Consider the following 18,956-nt stretch of genomic DNA (forward strand, 5'->3'; position numbering starts at 1 on the left):
AGGTGCGCATGGCCGTGAGTGTGCTGCGCTGTGCCTGTGCATGCATTACCTCCGGCTAAAGAAACACCACCTACTACGGGCTATGCAAATTATGGTCCCTGCGACAGAGATCAGGGTTCTGGGTGAGGTGGCAGAATGGTATGGTACACACACACACACACACACACACACACACGCGCGCGCGCGCACACACAGCCTCATTCAGAAGCCCAGTGTCCAATTTTGTGGTACACACACTAGGTGCCAGGTCCACCTTTGATTGGCTGAGTGAGTGAAGGGGTGTCCCCTTCCTCCCACACTCATCCGCGCACATTCAGGGTGTCCTCACAGGGAAGGCCTCCACCCAGCGCTGCGCTCACTCTGAAACTCCCGGTTGTGGGGAGGAGCACAGAGGACCCGGCTGCTGCCAGCATTCCTTCAGGGATCCAGGCAAAGTGCAGCCTCGCCTCTGCCCCCAGACCTGCTCCTTACCACGTCCGGAGTTCCGGGCAGGACCGGGAACCAGGCTCCAAACTAGGATTCCCATCAGGCAGCGCTGGGAAACCCCAAGCCCTTAGGTCAAGCCCGCCATCATCGCTGCCTTTCCCTCTCCGACTGCCTTCTTCCTTAGAGACCCTCACGCCTCAGTTCTAGGGGAAGCAAGGGCGTCCTCGGGCGGTGGGAGGCGGAGGCCAGGCTAAGGGCTTGAAAAAAGCCCCCCACGGCCTCGGGCTGGTCTTCCTTCCCTGGGCTCCCGACAGCCTGGGCCCGCCCTGGGCGTAACCAGTAGAGGGCGCTGCGACCCGGGTCCCTCACTGGTCCTGCTCCCTCCGTGCCCCAAGTCCGGGCCCACAGCCTCTCCTTGGGCACGTCCCAGTCCTGGGCGCTGCTACACGGGGCCGTCGGCCGAGGGATGCGGGAACGGAGAGCCGGACCCAATAAGGGAGAGGCTAGGGCGTCTGGGTTGCCAGAAAAGACTTTGGGGCTGGATTGGGGGTCTGCCTGGTTGGGAGCCCCGGCGCCAGGGCTAAGGACCGCGAGAGGCGGGGAAGAGCTCGGATGCCCTGGGGCCGGGACGCCTGGGTCCCTGGCAGGGGAGGGAGGTGGGCCCGTGAAGCCGCGGGACTGGCGGCTTCTGCGCCTTCGCATTGGCTGCGCCGCTCGTCCGTTAGCGCAGCGTGGCCCAATGCGCGTGTCTGGGGGGCGGGCACTGGTGCTGATGCTGCCGTCAGTCGGTGTTGCAGGGATGCGGCGGCGGGAGCAGCCGCCCTGACTCGCAGAGCATCTTCCTCCGAGCGGCACCGCGGCGGGGCGGGCGGGCGGACGAGCCGGCGGGCGGGGAAGCGGCGGGGAGCGAGAGAGGCGCGAGGCGGCCGACACCGCTGGCCCCGGCTCTGCCACCCGCTGGAGACGGGGCGACCGTGGGGCTCTGATTCCCACCCTCCAGCTCCTGCTGCCCCCAGAACCAGGTACGGGGGGGGGGGGGGCGGGGGGGAGGGGGGGGGGGCGGGGGGGGATCGGGGGGGGGGAGCGAGCGGAGGGGCGGGGGAGGCAGGAAGGATGGGTGGGGGGGCGGGGGCGCTGCCGCGCTGAGAGGGCTGGCTGGGTGACAGCGAGGAGGCTAAGTGGCTGGGGAGGGGGTTGGGGGTCGGAGGCTCCCTGTGGAAGGGGCACTGGCCTTGAGCAGGGGTGAATGGAGAGGGGTGGGATGGAGGGTCGTTGGGGGAAGGGATGGGGCAAAAAGGAGGGGTATCTGGAGGGCTGGGAGGGAGGCTCTGAATGGGGGTCCCCAGTCTGAGCTAGCCCCAAGGGCTGGAAGCAGTGTTCGTCCAGAGGGGCTGGGAAGCTGTTGTGCTCTGAAGGGTCTGCAGGGGAGGAACCAGTGAGGAACTGGGCTTGGTGGGCGAAGGAGAGGGCGCTGGAGAGGGGAAAGAGAGAAGTGGAGAGGCAAGGAAGGAGCAGGGGCCAGGCCAAGGGCTTCATACTGGGGGGCACCACGGAGGACCAGGCTTTACTGGGGGATGGGAGCCAAGGGGAGAGGAGGTTATCGGGAGGGAGCAGAGGGGAAGGTGCCAAGATGCTCGAGGCGGAGATGGGTCTGTGCTGGTGGAGAGCCGGGAAAGATGGGGGGGGGGGGGGGGGGGGGGGGGGGGGGCGCTTGGGGGGGGGGGGGGGGGAGGGAGAGGGGGGCTGGGAAATCAGTAGGAGGGGGCTGTGCTGGGGTGGAATGCGCTGGGGGCTGCGACGGGGTTATGGTCAGAGAGCGCTGCAGGGAGAGGCAGCTGCAGGGCCCTGGGCTGGCTCCCCCACCTCCAAAGAGAAGGGGACCATTTCTCATGTCCCAGCCTCTCCCCCAGCTGAAGGAGCCATCTGCCCTGGGTTCTTTGGGCTGGGTGTGAGCCCTGGAACCCTTGATGGGCCCTTGGAGGCGAAATGGGCTTCTCAGAGGGCGGCTGTCTTCTTTACTCTTAACCCCCACCTGAGTCCTGGGTGAAGGCATTTGGTGCCTCATTGAACGAGCCAGGGCTGGGAGGCGATTGTTCCTTGGTGCCTGGAGGTGAGAGGGGTAGTCGTCCAGACCTGGAGGGATGGAATAAGCCTCAGGGGGTGGGTCTTGGGTGTCCAGTCCTCTCCACTGCTTTGCGGGTTTCCATACAACCCTGGTTTTGTATGTGTTGGGGGTGGGGTGGGGTGGGGTGGGCGGTGGCCTCCCACTCACTCCTGCCCCTGCCTCTGGCCACCTGCCTTGTGTCTGGGTATTCGTTTTGGGGGGCTTGGGGGTTTTGCATTCTCTATCTTCTGCCAGAGAAGTAGAAAGAGAGAAAGGAGACAGAAGGAAGAAAGAGTGGAGGGAGGTCGGGTGGTCTGTTAATCGTGAGGCCTTTGGATTTGTGGGGTGCTTCGGCCACTCCAGTCCCTAAGTCCTCCTGCCTCCAGGGACGCCCCTGGGGATGCTGGCATCTGAGGCTGGGTTGGATCTTCCTGAGGGCAGGGCAGAAGGGTCTAGCTGGGGGTGCCTTCATTCCCGCTGGAGGAAGTGTTCTCAGACCCCTCCTGTCCTCAGAGCCACAGGGGTGGATGGGACTGACAGACAGGCAGAGGCCAGTGGTCACTGGGTGGCTGGGGAGCCCTCTCCAGGAGTCGAGGTCCTGTCCTGGCTTCTCCGCTTGGGCTGAATCCACACTACGGGCTCCTGAGAGGCTGGCTGGGCTCTGGGGGTGCTGTTAGGGACCTCTCTGGGCAGTTCTCCATCTCTGCCCAGGTCCAGCTGCTCCTTCCTGCCCGCCCTTGTCAGTGACACAGACAAGCTGACACTGATACATACACTCGGCGGCACCCACCCAGACACACACCTACACAGGCACACACACCTGCGTACACAATACGCCTCCCGGCAGCACCCCGCCTACACTCCCCACCCGGGGAGACTGCCACCTTGCTGCCTGCCTCCGAGACCTCCCCCAGGTGCCCTGCGCCTCCTGTACACGACACACGCCTGGCCCCTACCTGGCCCCAGAGCCCCAGCTCTGCACTGTCAGCCCTCATCCACACACACACACACACACAACACACACAGAGCCCCCCGCCCACCCATTCACCTCCCCAGGATGACGCAGCCGAGTCAGCGCACCTGCGCTCCTCCCTACACACCCTCACCCCCGGACACACCCTCCTGGACACCCCCCTGCTCCAGTCAGCATCACATGGGTCATGGTGCCACTTTGCCTCAGGCCTTTGTGTGTGTGTGTGTGTGTGTGTGTGTGTGTTTGTGCACCCTGGCACATACTTATGCTCACTAACACCCTTTATGCCCTGGCTCACCCCCTATGCTTCTCCCCCACTTTCATTCACTCGCATATCTTTGTTCCTTGAAAGAGAGCACCGCCCCCTCCCAAGCCCCAGGGCCTCCCACCCATCCCGGATCAGGACCACAGTCCTCCCTGTCACTCAGCTACACCTGGCCTTCCCCAGGAACTCCCAGCCCACCCCTTCCACTAATCCCCGGGGGCTCTACCCTCCCCCGACACAGGGGCCACGCTGTCCATTCATTCCCAGCTCTAAGCTCAGCCCCCAGGGGGACGCAGACCATGTGTCTCACACGCCACCCACCCTGCTGCTCCATCTGTCGGGGCGGCTCCCCGCCTGGCCCCATCCACACCGGCAGGCAGGCCAGTGGGGCTCAGAGACTCACTCAACAGATAAGCCAACATCGTGGCACCCAAGCCATTACCAAGTCTTCTTGCCACCACCCTGGGGGGCCATGTGGGCTCCGCTCTGCCCCTCAGTGAGCCTCCGCTCCTCATCTGTAAAATGGGGACGGTCCTTGTACCTATCTTGTGGGGTTCTTGCAAGGACCAAATAAGGGAGCAATAATGGTAACAACTTTATGCATCGCGTTCCTACCGTGAACCCGCCTCTGGGCCAAGCACTCTGAAATTCACCTCCTGTATTTGTCAGGACCGGAGCGAGCCTCCGGCAAGCGGGGGCTGATTCCATCATGATCATGTAACCTTCCACACACGCGTGTGCACACACCTGTCCTGGGTACCTTTAGGAACTGACCCAGGTACCTCCTGCTGACTCACAAGGCTGCCCCTGGAAACCATCTGTTCCCTCTGCATCACTGGGGTGTGCCCACCCAGGTCGGTGTCTCCCAGCTGTGCACAGCTCAGGGATGGGCGTAGAGGTGAGCTCAGTGCTCCCACTGTCTGCCCCAGCCTCCTAGGCACCTGTGCCCCAGCCCCCACTTTGCCGAGTCATTCCAACGGACCTCCGCCCCCAGCCCACCCAACTTCTCAGCCCCAAACCTGACAACAGCCTCGTTGTGTGTGCCTTGAGCTGCCTGCCGCCTCTTATGCCCAGCCCCCTGATGCTTCTCTCCACGTGCACAGAGACCCACTCAGGGGGCCGCCATGTGTATGACATTCACTTTAGGCGGTGCCACTATGGGGGACTCCCTCTGGTCTTTAGACCTTGTCCCACCTTCCTAGGCAGGAAGAGGTGCCCAATAGAATTGGGGAGGGCCCAGGGAGCAAAATTTGAGTCCCAACTTTGCCACCTCCAAACTCTGTGACCTTGGGCGGGAGGGTCCCTTTCCTTCTCTGAGTGTGTTTCCCCATCTGCAAAAGGGGGGAGTGAGAAGCCCTGCCTTGATTGCTTCCCTCACTGGGCCTGGTGGAATCAAAGGAAACACGAGACACGTGGAGTTTTGCAAATTGCAAGATGCTGAGATGAGATTTAAATGTAATCATTAACACAACACATCCAGGCTACGCCAGGCGCTGTCATGAAGTGCTTTACATATATTAACTCTTAATTTGGACAACACCAGTCTTACCGTTATTTTACATGTAAGGAAACAGGCCCAGAGGGGCTAAGTAATTTGCCCCAAGTCACACAGCCAGAAACGGGTAGGGCTGGTATTTGAACCCAGGCTCTGGGGTGAGTGCCTCTGATCACTGCTTTGTTCCTGCAGGTTGCTAAGGTGAGGCCAGATGCCAACACACTCTAAGTCTCCCCAAAAAAGTCATCAGGGCTAGAAGGAAGGAGCGAGGAGGAAGATCAGAAGTGTTTGTGGCCCACCAAGCCTGCCTGTGGTTTTAAGGAGGAGAAGGGATCCTCCAAAAAACACATTGGGACTGAAAGGGACCTTAGGGCTCAAGTAGTGTGATGGCCCCTCCCATAGGATCCAAGGGCCCCCTCCTGAGCCGCTCTGATCAGTAGTCATTCTGCTCAGAGCACACACCTCCACAGAAAGGGAACTCACCACCCCCCCCCACCCCCGGAGGCAGCCTACTCCACTGTTGGAGGTTCTAAATTGCCAGCAAGCCTCTCTTTAGCTCGAGCCAAAATCTCCCTCCCCCTAACACGCACTTCTCCCACCTGTCCACGGGCTGCCTTCTGGGGCCACCAGAATGTGTGCAAACCCAGCTTTTCCTCCCTGGCGCCTGGGGGAGGCCCCTGCTGTCACACTCCCAGCTGGCATGAGAGGAGCTGGCGTGAGGCGCAGAGAGCCAGAGGGAGGCTGGCATTCCCATGGCTGGAGGTGTGTGTGCGTGCGCACGCGCGCGTGTGCTATCGAGGTGGCCTGAGATGGGGTGGGTGGGTGTGGGGAGAAGGCCCCTGGCCAGGGGCTCTGCCAGAGTGGGCACAGACTCTCTGTCTTCCTGGAATTTGCCTCTATTCGCTCAGGTTGCCCTGATGGTCATGGGGAGGTGGGGGGCAGGGAGGGAGCTGAGGCTTTTGGTCAGGCTGAAGGCCCAGGTCTGGAACAGTGGGTACAGTGGGAAGCATCTAGAATGGAAGGCCAGGGACCTTCGTTTTAGTCTCGCTCAGCTGGGTGGCCCCTGGTCAGTCATTGCCCCTCTCTGGGACTCAGTTTCCACCTCAGAGAAGCAAGAGGGTTGAACTCCAGGAACTCTGAGTTCTGTGGTTCTCATTCCCGGGGGCAGGCTCAGTCTGGGTTGTCTGAAGAGGGCAGTGGCCCCTGTGAAGTCCCCGTGAGAGAAAGGGGGACTCCGAGCTCAACACTTTCTTCCCTGTGGCCTGTGGAGCGGACCAGGTGGCAGGAAGGCCATAGGCATTGGAAACTGCCCACCCCTTACCTGCACTCACGCTTGCGCGAATGGATTTATCTTGCTATGCTCTGGAAGCCTGGGGTGATGGGGTGGCCCATCAAACTGCCGAAACAGGGTGAGATGAGACAGTGTGTGTGGTTTCCAGCCAGGCGCTGGACGCAACTAGAGAGCCCAGAAGTTACAGCCCACGTGACACTGGCCTGGCCGTGGGAGATGAGAAGGTGGCTGTCAGCCTAGAAAGGCCTAGAAAGAGTCTGTGGGAGCGGGCTCAGTGGGTGAGAGAGTAGGCCTCTCAGAGGAGCCTAGTCACCCCACACCCCCGGCCCCTACGCGCCACCCCTCCCCACCGGCTCCAGGCTCCAGGGGCCATCTGTGGGTAGGAGGCGCTAGGAGGCTGACTGGGTGCAGAGTCCCAGGGAACATGGGAGAGGTCAGGTCCCCAAAGGAACAGTGGCCGGGGGCCAGCCGTGGCTGGCAGTGTGCACTGCGCTGACGTCAGTCAGCCGACAGGATATCCCGAGGCTGCTCTGGCCTCTGTCCCTGCACTGACAGTGGGCATTGGAGAAGAAAAGTAGGTCTTGGGGAGCAGGGCCTGGATGGTGGGGGCAGGGGGCTCCCAGTGGGGGAGGGGCCGTTGCTCTGTACAACTCCAGGGGAACCATTTACTTGATGTAGTTGTGCAAGGAGATCTGAGGCCAGAGAGCCGTGTGCCAAGAGTAGAGGAAGGTTAGTGGGTCCTAGGTTTGCAGGAAACCCCTGCATCCTGGGCGGAAGGGGGGGTTGGAGGCTGGGTCAGCAGAAGCTTCATCCAGGGGAGGGGAGGGAGGGCGTGGCAGGTTTCCCAGGGAACTGTGGGGTGGGGTGGGGTGGAAGGGACCCAAGTGTCCGCTTAGCATATCCTCCTTCTGGGGTCATCTCTGTCTCCCGAGCCTGCAGCTGCCCCAAAGGTTTCTGGGTCCCTGCAGAGAGGACCCGGGGAGGACTGGGGCTTCCTCCTGGCCAGGCCGGCAGCCCCTGTGCCCGGCACTGAGCCAGCCTGGCCTGGGCTGTGGAGCTGTGGGCTGTGGGGAGAATGAGTAATGAGTCTTGAGGGGCCCTGGTTCCCAGACCCTGCCCTCACCCCTCCCTGGAGACACCGCCGAGGCCCACTCTCTGCCCCCACAGCTGCCTCTCAGCACAGTGCCCGCTCCCTACTCACACTCTCCCTCCACAGCCTGGCACACACGCGCCCCGTGGAGTCATCCCCTCCCGAACTCTCATGCATTTTACCTCCCCTTACCCCCACTGGCCTCCAGGGACATTCCTTCTGGCTCCTAGGACCCAGGTGTCTACCGCCCAGCCTCTGGGGGCCTCCTCACCAACCTCCACTGGATCAGTGCTCTGCCGGCCTCCCGAACAAGGGAGACCCGGCCCCGGAGGCATTTTCAGTAAGAAGCCCTCTGCCAGCTCCCTGGAGGGTGGGGGATGTGAGTATGACAGGGGGACTGGGTTTCGGGGTGGGGCAGGGGAGCTAATTCCCTCCCTCTCCTGAGCTGAGGGGCGAGTGGACAGCAGCACGAAATCCCATTCCCTCTGCTAGTGGAAATCGATAGCTAATTAATTCCCTCCCCAAAATGTGTCCGGAGGTGGGGGTGGTGGTGGGGGTTGGGAGAGAGGCAGAGAGAGGCTGGGCCAGTCAGAGACTGAGACCCCTGCACGGGGAGGGAGAGAGGAAGGACCAGTCACTTTTCTGGTCTTCTGGCCTGTGCCTCCGCTGGGGGTCTCCCTGCCCCCTCTGGAGAAGAGGGGGTTTGGCTTCTCCCTTCCCCCAAGCCCGAGGGTCCCCTTCCCCTGCCCTGGGCCAGGGTGGGGGTGCATGTGTATGGAGGGGGTAAGGGCGTCAATCAGCCTGGGAGCAGGTGCTGTATTTAATTTGATTGGCTAATTAGCCCGCGCATGTTAATTATCTCCATTACCCAATGAGGAGAGGCAGTGACAAAGCTATATATAACCCGGACAGTGTTCGCAGGGAGAGGGGGCTGTCTGCCTGCTCTGTCCCCTGCTTGGGAAGGAGCAGCCCTTTGGCGGGGGCCGTGAAGCAGGACACTTGAGTCCCCACTGATGCCGGTGGGTCTGGCTGGGGAGTGGTGGTGATGGGGGGGTGGGCAGCAGTCAGAAGAAGCCAGAAGGAAGGACCTGAGAAGGGGGGTTTGAGGGTCTCTTGGGGATGGCTCCCCAGACTCTCCCGCTGTTCTCCTAGGCTTTCTGTGCCCCTTCTTCCTTTGGCAAACATGTCACTCCAACCATCCCTGCCCTCCCGTGACTCACTCCTCACTCCTCTGCTATTGTTTTTTTAGGGGTCTCCTAGCTTTCTCTGTCTCCCTTCATACCCCAGCTTTCTCCCATGGAGAAGGGAACTGCACCCACCCGAACTTCTGCCTCACCCCTCTTCTCTTGTTCGGGTTCCCGCTGCCCTGAGCTACACCTGAGGCTGCCCCACACTTTGTGTCCTTCGTGGGGAGACTGGAGTCTGACACATGAGGATCTAAGTCCCAGTTCTCTGCTGACCGAGCTGTGTGACCTTGGGCTAGTCTCTAGTCTTTCTATGAGGGCTTCCCCAGTGGTTAGTGGGAATAGCAGGGCTTCTGAGAGTGATTAGTAAAATGCTATTTGTAAAAAGGCTCAATATGCAGGGCCTTGACAAATGCTGTTAGGATTAATTTTCTCTACAGTCTCTTTCCCCTTCTCCCCATCAGGCCTCCTTTCTCCTCCATTACTCTTCTGTCTCTGTCACTCTTCCTGTGATTTCCACCCCTCAAACTTCAGTTTTTCCCTGTCTCTTCCTAAACTTTGGCCCTTCCCTGCTGCACTCCCAGGCTTCTCCCCATCTCCTTCCCTTCCTCCCTCCCCAAAATAAAATCAATGCAATATTCAGGAGGGTTGTTGGATATAAATAATTACGACTCGGAGTTTAACGAGATGCAAATTCCCCTCCCCGGTGTGGGGTATAAATTGCTCTCTGACAGCCCGTTACAAGGGTAATCATTTCAGAAAGGCAATTTTATGTAAATAAGGCTGCCTGCCTCCTGGTGGCTCCCCCAGCCCTGAATGGGGTGAAGAGAACCCAGGTACCTGGCCGCGCCTGAGGCTGAGGACTGGGAACTGGAGGTTGAGTGCGATAGACGTTTAGGTTTTGGAAGGATCTGGGCTGGTGAGCAGTGGGGTTGGGGCCCAGGAAGAGGTGAGTGTTGTTTGGGGGCATTTGGAGACATGTGTCTTTGCATGGATGGAGAGGGTTTGGGGCCTGGGTGCCTGGGTCCTAGTTGGCTTCTCTCCCTTGCCCCCCTTCTCATCCAGGTTACCCAATAATCCCATTGACGAATTGCCATTTAATTAATCCCAATGAATTATTTAGCAACTTCATTATCCAGCATCAGGAGCTGATGAGAGAGCCCCCGACTGGATGGTTGGGGGGGGGAGCATCACCAAGGCCTTGGGGGGTTCAGAGAGAAAGGGGCGGGGGCGGGGCGGGGGAGTGGCGGGGGAGTGGTCGCCACCTGGTGGAGCGTCTCCAGGCCTCACCCACAGGAACTGGCCCTGGTCCTGACGGGAGGCGAGGGTGAAGGCGTCCGACTTGGGCTCCTACCGGACTTTAAGATGCTACTACCCACCCGCCCACATCTCAAATTAATAATTACCTTAATGAGCGCCATAACTCTGCAAGGGCTGGGCCCCCAGTCCTACAGTCTTCGGTGGCGGTGTCTCTTGCTCTGGGGCCCTCTCCGGGTAGGGCCGGCTCCTCGAGTCCTAAAGGGAAACAATTGAGTGCTTGCTGGTGTGATGGGGGAGTCAGCACTGCTGATCCCCTCCTTAACCCTCTCCCCTCCTCCGAACCCCTCATTAACCCTTTCCTCTCTGTTTCCCCCGCAGGCATCCCTCCCCCATCCTTCGTTGGAGCCCGCAGCGGGGGAGGGGCGCCGCCGCCGCCGCCACCGCCGCCCGGGGAAGCCAGTACCTGGGCCTCTGCGCCTCTCCCCACGGCCGGGCCCATGGCACTGTGAGCCAGAGAGGGAGCCCCGCTCGGTGCGGGGGGCGCCCGGCCCCCTCCCCGCCCCATGCGCCCGCGGCTCTGAAGCCTGAGCGGGGCCGGGGGCCGGGCGGGGCCGGGGCCGCCGGAGGCATGGCGGCCGAGAGCCGGTGGCGGCCGCGGTCGCCGCGGTTGCTGCTGCTGCTGCTGCTGTTGGTGCTGGCTGCGGGCGCCGGCGGCCTGGAGTTCGGCGGCGGCCCCGGGCAGTGGGCTCGCTACGCGCGCTGGGCCGGCGCGGCGAGCAGCGGCGAGCTCAGCTTCAGCCTGCGCACCAACGCCACGCGCGCGCTGCTGCTCTACCTGGACGACGGTGGTGACTGCGACTTCCTGGAGCTGCTGCTGGTGGACGGGCGCCTGCGGCTACGCTTCACGCTCTCGTGCGCCGAGCCGGCCACGCTGCAGCTGGACACTCCGGTGGCCGACGACCGCTGGCACATGGTGCTGCTGACCCGCGATGCGCGCCGCACGGCGCTGGCGGTGGACGGCGAGGCCCGCGCGGCCGAGGTGCGCTCCAAGAGGCGTGAGATGCAGGTGGCCAGCGACCTGTTCGTGGGCGGCATCCCGCCCGACGTGCGCCTCTCGGCGCTCACACTCAGCACCGTCAAGTACGAGCCGCCCTTCCGCGGCCTCCTGGCCAACTTGAAGCTGGGCGAGAGGCCCCCCGCGCTCCTGGGCAGCCAGGGCCTGCGCGGCGCCGCCGCCGACCCACTGTGTGCGCCCGCGCGCAACCCCTGTGCCAACGGCGGCCTCTGCACGGTGCTGGCCCCTGGCGAGGTGGGCTGCGACTGCAGCCACACAGGCTTCGGCGGCAAGTTCTGCAGCGAAGGTGAGCCCGGGGGAGCCACTGCTGGGCGCCTGGGCTCTGGAGTCAGGGCTTGCCCGCGCTGGGTCCCAGGGTCACTCATGGTCTTGGGGGTTGCCGGCGGCCAAGGACGTGTGAGAGCGTGCCAGCCCGCGGGGTTGCGAGGCGTGTCCTTGCGAGGGGTGGGTGAGGATGCCCGTCCTGAGGAGAGGGGGCGTGTGGCTAGCCAGTGACCTGTGTTGACGTGGCCTCTGGGTAGTACTGTACCATCTGTAAGAGGTCCTGTAAGGGGCTGGCCGGAGCCCGAGGGTCCGAGGGCTTGAGGGTCTGTGGGTCGGGTGTGTGAGGGGGTGTGCGGACAGGATGGGTGCCGGCGGGCTTTTGTGGGCGGGGACTATGCGGCTGTGAGATCTACTGTGGGTGCAGCCTGGAAGGCTAGGCATTGTGCAGGTCTTGTGCAGGTCGGGACGGTGAGGGGTCTGTCCGTGGTGGTGGTGGGGGGGTGGAACGGGAAGGGCTGCGGGTGGGGCCGGTATGGGCGGGGCCTATGGAGGTGAGGCGTTGCGGGGCCAGGCCCGTGGAGCAGGTGCTGGCAGGTGCTGTCTGCCGGGCCATCGGAGAATTTGAGAGTGAAGCCTGGGAAGTATGGCTGGTGAGGCCGGGGCTGGATGGGACAAAGAGGACCTGGGCATGGGGAAGAGGGCACGCAGCGAGGGCAGGTGAGGGACAGTGGGGATGGCCAGGTTGTGCCTGGAAAGGGAGATTTCAGGGAGGGAGAGCTTCCACCAGCTCCCCAGCTTCAAGGGGAGGCGCTGAGTGAGATGGGACAGGTCGTGGGGGTGGCGCCGGTCCTGGTCCCTGAGGGCTGTGGTTCAGGGGGACGGAAGGAGGGACTTGAAGGCACCTGTTATACCTTGGTCTGGCGGGGTGCTGGAGGAGGCGCTCCCCATCAGTTTGGGGACTAGGATGGGCATCTCCTTTGACCCTGGTCTGTGGCAGCAGGCATGCTTTCCTCTGCCCCAGACCCCTAGAAGCTGTTGGCCACCTAGCCACTGTGTGTGTGTGTCTGTCTGCCCCCTCCCCAGAGAGGTGGAGACTTTTGGGGAGTGTGTGTGTGTGTGTGTGTGCCCTCAGTGTGTGTGTGTGTGTGTGTGTGTGTGCCCTCAAACTAGTGCGGCCGTGGGACTGTTTTGGGGATGGGTGTCCTCCTGGCTGTCAGCATGTGCGCAGCCATGGGAGGAGCCGAGGCTGCCGTGTGGCCCTGGGTTTGGGATGCGCTATATTTTGACTGTGTATCCATGGTTGTGGTAGAGGAATCCTTAAGGAAACTGTTTGGATTGCTTTTGTGGGGTTATTTGCATAAGGCGGTGGACTGTATCTTCAGGAACTGTGTGTATTAAGTTAACCTGACACCTTCTCGCCTTTTCTCCAAGGAATGCAGGTGCTCTCTAAACTGTGAAAATGTGTGTCTGTGTGTGTTCGGCTGCACACAGAGGCTGGGAGTCTGGCAGTGTGTATTACGTGTGAATGGTCTGCTTGTCTAGAGTGGGGTTTACAGACAGGAGCTGCAGGGCCCAGGAGAGTAACCAGTACACAAAAGAATACCCGCCTGCATGTATCTTAATGGGAGACCTCAGTAAGAGCCTGGAACTCCATAAGAAATCTTTCTTTCCATGACTTTGAATTTGATTCTCTGATCTCCATGACCTTTCCCCTCCAAGTCTTTCTAAGAAAATGGAATTAAGGGGCACCTGGGTGGCTCAGTGGGTTAAGCCTCTGCCTTTGGCTCAGGTCATGATCTCAGGGTCCTGGGATCGAGCCTTGCATCCGGCTCTCGGCTCAGCAGGGAGCCTGCTTCCCTGTCTCTCTCTGCCTGCCTCTCTGTCTACTTGTGATCTCTTTCTGTCAAATAAATAAATAAAATCTTAAAAAAAAAACCCCAGGATGAACCACCCATCTAACTTGACGGAAAGGGAATTCGAGCTATGGAGAGGTTGTAGTAGCCGATCCTTGGGCTCACTGGCAGAATCAGGCCTGAGTGTTTGAAAGATACAGCCAGAGGCACATTGGTCAGTCAGAACCTCGTGTCCAGTCCCCAAAAGGATTTACTGGCCAGAGGCTCCCAGTGAGCCAAATAAGGTTTGTGCTTCTGAGCACAAATACAGGTTGTGCGGTTGTGTGTCTGAGGTGTGTTGGAGTACCTGTGTGTGGGAGGGACAGTGTGTGTATCATATGTGTGTGTTGGGTGTGAATGAGAGGAATGTTTGTGTTAACTGTGTTGGAGCTGGGAGAGACAGCTGCCTATTTGACCCATTATGTATGTGTGTGTGTGTGTGTGTGTGTGTGTGTGTGTGTGTGTGTATGAGAATCATGAAGAAGAGGGAAAGGGGGCATTAGGTGGGTGTCAGATAGCTGGTCAGGGCAGCATTGTCTCTGGGCATATGCGTGTGTGTGTGTGTATGTGTATGTGTGTGTGTGTGTTGGGAGCTCTTGAGGGAGGGGCGGCGCGTTGTCTGTGATAAAGGGGCGGGGATATGCCTCTCCCTATTCCTTGTACCTAATTATAGTACCAGGCACTTAGTGGGTGTTTAACAAAAAATTTGCAGGATGAATTAAGAGATATAAATAAGTATTGGGGAAAATAAAGGCTTGGGTGAGGCTGAATGGGTATCTGAAAATGCGTATTTTTCAGATATGTGCTGTGGGTGGGCGTGGGGTGGTGAACACTGACGGTGTCCGGAGGTGACAGACACAGTGACGGCCCTGCTGATTTGCATCCCTCTCCCCACCCCATGACCTCATTCCCTCTCCTTATATTTGTTCCTATTTGCTGGGCAGCTTTTGTAATATCTTGTGCTCGCTACACTTCTGGTACATTCCCATCCAGCCAAGGAGGGGAGGAATGCATACTCCCACCCTTGGGCTTGGGGGTTGAGGAGAAAGACTTTAAGGGGAACAGGCCTGACTGCTCATCCCTGAGACAGAGCTGAGAGACCCAGAGTCCCCACATCTCCCTCTGAAGTTACCGTCATTTGGTGATTATCTTCTTTGAGGGAGGCTCAGCTTGTTTGAGATTGTGGGCATTTAAAAATGTCAGTAATTCATAATATCCTTTCCAAATAGGAGTTATTTTTATATCTGTCCGTTGTGAAAAGGGACGACTCAAAGCTACTATGAATTCAGGAAAGCTTTTAGATGACTTCGATGTTATATTTGCCATTGTGGTTAATCAAATATACATTAGAAAAAAGTTTTTAAGCCTTACAGGCAAGACATATCAATCTGCCTTCAGCATCTGGTGTGCATATGGATTTGTGGGTGCTCTGGAATCACCCCCCCAACCCAGGCCTTCCTGGGTCTGGGCCTACCCATTGACTGAGAACCTCCCTGTTAGGAAATGTGCTTCTTTTTTCTCTGGGGCGGGGGGGGGGCAGGGAGAGTTGTCTGGCCACAGGTAATTGAAGAGAGAGCCAAGTTGGAGCGACTGAGCGACTGAGCGTGTGGACCCAGTGCTGATAATCTGTCAAAGCCAGGCTGAAGTCCATGGGGCACCGGGCAGGGATTTGCGTGGGATCTCCGCCTGTCCCCACCACCCTCAAGTGGAATCGGGGCACAGGCGTGTGGGACGGAGTGGCAGGGGTACACGTAGCCTGGGAGAGAAGAATGAAGCCAGGAGACAGAGAGGTAGATGCCCATTTATTTATGTGTGTCTCTCTTATGGTAGTTGCTGACTGAATTCAGTAAGTAGTTATCAAGGCCTCCTTTGTGTGAGGCCTCGTGTTGAGGGCTAAGGGGGAGGGTCAGAAATGAATAAGATGAAAAAAAAAAAAAAAGAAATGAATAAGATGCTGCTCTGGGTGGTGACTGTTTACTCGGGGAAGCCGATAAAAAAGCAGTCCAGTGCGTGGGAAAGAGCATGGATTATGTAGCCCTGCCTGGGTCAGTGACCTTGGACTTTAGCTCTCTCTGCCCTGGTTTTCTTTTCTGGAAAATGGAGGCAATAATAGTGTCCACCTTACAGAGTTATGGGAGCTAAATCAGCTAATTCATGTCAAGTGCTTAGAATAGTGTCTGGCACATAGAAAATGCTCAATAAACACCAGCAGAAGAGCAAGGCACAAAATCGTGTGGTATCGGGATGCCTGGGCTGCTCAGTTGGTTAAGTGTCTGCCTTCAGCCTAGGTCATGGTTCCAGGGTCCTGGGATGGGGCCCCACGTTGGGCTCCTTGTTCAACGGGGAGCCTGCTTCTCCCTCTGCCCAATGTTTCCCCTGCTTGTGCTTGCTTCCCCTGTCCCTGACAAATAAATAAATAAAATCTTCAAAAAAAAAAAAATAGCGTGGTATACGCCCAAAGAGATGCAGTAAGACGGTGCAGCTCAGTGGTCAAAACACAGACTCCTGAGTGTCAGGTCTGCATTTCAACCTGACCTTCTGCCCTCACCAGGCCCAAGCCATCAGGTGAGTGCCTAACCTTCAAACGCATTTTTCCTTACCTGTAAATGGAGATAAGCAGGCTTGTCTCGCAGGTCTGTCGTGGGAACTAAATGAATGTCTGATACATGAAAAGTGGTGAATAGTTGGTAGTTACTATTACCAGCAGGGTGCTACCGGTGTTGCAAGGAAGGTGGATAGCTTTACAAGTTGGCGGGGATTGGTAATAAAAGGCATGCTTTTGAGGATTGACCTTGACCGTGGATGAGTAAGCTTGGTTTGAGGGCGCCACTTCATGCACAGGCACTGGTAGGAGCCAAGGCATGGGAGGGAGGGACATGTACGGCCCGTCCATAGAGGGGGCTCCAAGAATATAAGGAAACAAGAGCAATCTAACACAGGAGCAGCAGGCCAAAGCCAGGTCTTGGAGTTTTGACTTAAATCATTCAACCAACATTTGTTGGATGCTGTGTCCCAAGTAGGGGCAAATGTAGCCACTAAGCCGCCACAGTTTTTTAAAAAAATATTTTATTTATTTATTTGACAGACAGAGATTGTAAGTAGGCAGAGAGGCAGGCAGAGAGAGAGGAGGAGAAAGCAGGCTCCCCACTGAGCAGAGAGCCCGATGAGGGGCTCAGTTGCAGGACCCTGGGATCATGACCTGAGCCGAAGGCAGAAGCTTAACCCACTGAGCCACCCAGGCGCCCCAAGGGTCCACAGTTTTGAGCAGATATATGAATAAAAGCTATATATCAGAAGCTGGGAGTCTACTGTAGAAGGATTATGGGTGGCAGAGTTATGCAGTGGAGAAGTCAGTTGGGAGACAGTTCAGGAGAGAGGTTTGGGGCCCCCACATCTTGCTGGGCTTGGGGAGTGGCGAGGAAGGGTGGTGGCCTTTGGGACAGCAGGAGGAGCAGGTGCTTGGGAGCTGTTGCTGGGATGGAAGCTCTGGGACTCAGAGGGGATGTGGTTTCAGTTTTGCTTAGAAGGACGGTGGTGGCGGCGGGCCAGGCCGTGGCAGCGGAGGGGTGAAGGGAAAAGGGGAGGCCGTGGGAGAGGAGCAGCCTTGGGACCCCGGATCGTGCACGTGTTGAACTGCGGTGTCCCTTGGTGTTCTTAGACAGAGACACCCAGGCTGTTGGAAAGGTGAGACCAGAGCTTTGCATTGAAGGCGGGGCTGTGGATGGAGACCTGGGTGCCACGGGGGCGTGCGTGGAGAGAGAGAATGTTTGTAGTTCTGGAATCAGAGGAGGTGGCCAAGGAGAAGGTGAGGAGACTTCATAGGAGCCCACAGGTGGAGAGGAGTGGCTGCAGACATTATGAAGGGGCAGTTAGAACAAAAAGAGACCAGATCACACAGTCAAGCGGGGGAGAGCCTGGGGCCTCACAGCTAGTGAGCGTTTGCTGTGCCTTGGGTGTTGCCGTGTGTGCCAGCAGCTGTCCCAGCGCCGAGAGAGGGCAGTGGAAATCGATCAGTAAAATCTCAGTCTTCCGGGGCCCTGGGGGAGAAACTCACCCTGGAAAGTGGAGCATTATCCCATTAAAATCCACAACTCACCAACACTGAAAGCATTTCAGACGGAAATCTTCCCGAGATATGTCGCACACCTCTCTGCCTCCCCGAGCACAATATTTGGAAAGTGATTTAACCTTTTCCGGATGACTCAGGATGTCGTGATTCCCCTTAGGTGTTGGACTGTCATACTGTGGTTCCTTCACTGAGGTTTGTCCCTGCCTGAAATGATGCCTGACTGCTGTATTTGGATAGTTCTTAGATTAGCTTTTCCCGAGTTTTTCCACCTCCGTTCTTAGGAAGGGTTGTCATGCGGCAGCCTACATCTCCTCGCATTCGTGAACTTGGAAATCAGCATTCCCAAGTGTGTTGGGGTTGTGGGTCACCACCGGTAAGTGGGTTCTGGGTAAGGTCTGAGGGGTTCTCCTAAGAGGATATAATAGGTTTTTTTTTTTTTTTTAAGAGTTTATTTATTTATTTGACAGATAGAGATCACAAGTAGGCAGAGAGGCAGGCAGAGAGAGGAAGGGAATCAGGCTCCCTGCTGAGCAGAGAGCCCGATGCAGGGCTCGATCCCAGGACTCTGGGATCATGACCTGAGCTGAAGGCAGAGGCTTTAACCCACTGAGCCACCCAGGCACCCCTATATAATAGTTTTTAATGTATCACCATCAATGATGTTCATTGTGGCCGCTCAGAACTTTTTCTTTTCTTTTGTTCTGGTCTTTCTTACTGTCCTTGATAATGAGTCTAGTCTGTTGGAATCCCGAGTTCATGTTAGGCAAGACAATACCAGCTCCGCCCACTGGTGGGGCAGATAAGACTTCTGTGTGTGAAAGTTGAGTAAATGAGGTCACGTATGTGGAACCACTGTGTCAGCTGTTAATATCCGATGCTGTGGGCCTGACAGTTTCTGCTGCGAGAGAGATGGCTCCGGGCTCAAGAGAGTGGTTCAGGGAGTGGCTGGTGTGAGAACCCAGAGATAAGACAGATACTCACAAGGAAAGCCTCAAATGGTGGAGTGGTTAAGAGCAAGGGGGGCCCGAGGTCTAATCCAAGTTTTCTACTTGCTGTGTGTGTCAGCTTGGATAATTTACTTAATCACTTTGTTCTTCAATGTCCTGCTCTGTAACATGGAGATTATGATGTCGTTACAAGGACACAATGAGCTATATGGAAATCCTTTACAATGGGCTAGGCACTGTTCTTTTTTTTTTTTTTTTAAGATTTTATTTATTTATTTGACAGACAGAGATCACAAGTAGGCAGAGAAGCAGGCAGAGAGAGAGGAGGAAGCAGGCTCCCCGCTGAGCAGAGAGCCCCGTGTGGGGCTCTGGGGCTCGATCCCAGGACACTGGGATCACGACCTGAGCCGAAGGCAGAGGCTTTAACCCACTGAGCCACCCAGGCGCCCCTAGGCACTGTTCTAAATGATCCATAAAGGCGACTCTGATCATCAACCCCAGTGGTCAGAGAAGGCTGCAAGAAAGAGGCGGGACTTGGCTAGATCTTGAACGAGGACTGAGTGAGATTTGTGGAGGTGGAAAGGAACGAACGGGCAGGGCTTTCCCTCCTGGAAAACAGCC

The 18,956-nt window shown here is 58.0% G+C and overlaps 1 protein-coding gene across 1 annotated transcript in view; it reads left to right on the forward strand.

The window, feature by feature from the left end:
• The first annotated feature begins 1,230 nt into the window (after positions 1–1,230).
• The window catches only part of NRXN2 (neurexin 2), a 106,568-nt gene continuing 88,842 nt past the window's right edge, over positions 1,231–18,956 (forward strand). Inside the window, 2 exon segments of the mRNA XM_059402227.1 lie at positions 1,231–1,448; positions 10,467–11,449. Coding sequence (XP_059258210.1) covers positions 10,717–11,449 — 733 coding nt within the window. The 5' untranslated portion in view covers positions 1,231–1,448; positions 10,467–10,716.

Source organism: Mustela nigripes, chromosome 1 (assembly GCF_022355385.1).
Source record: "Mustela nigripes isolate SB6536 chromosome 1, MUSNIG.SB6536, whole genome shotgun sequence".
NCBI classification, from domain to species: domain Eukaryota; kingdom Metazoa; phylum Chordata; class Mammalia; order Carnivora; family Mustelidae; genus Mustela; species Mustela nigripes.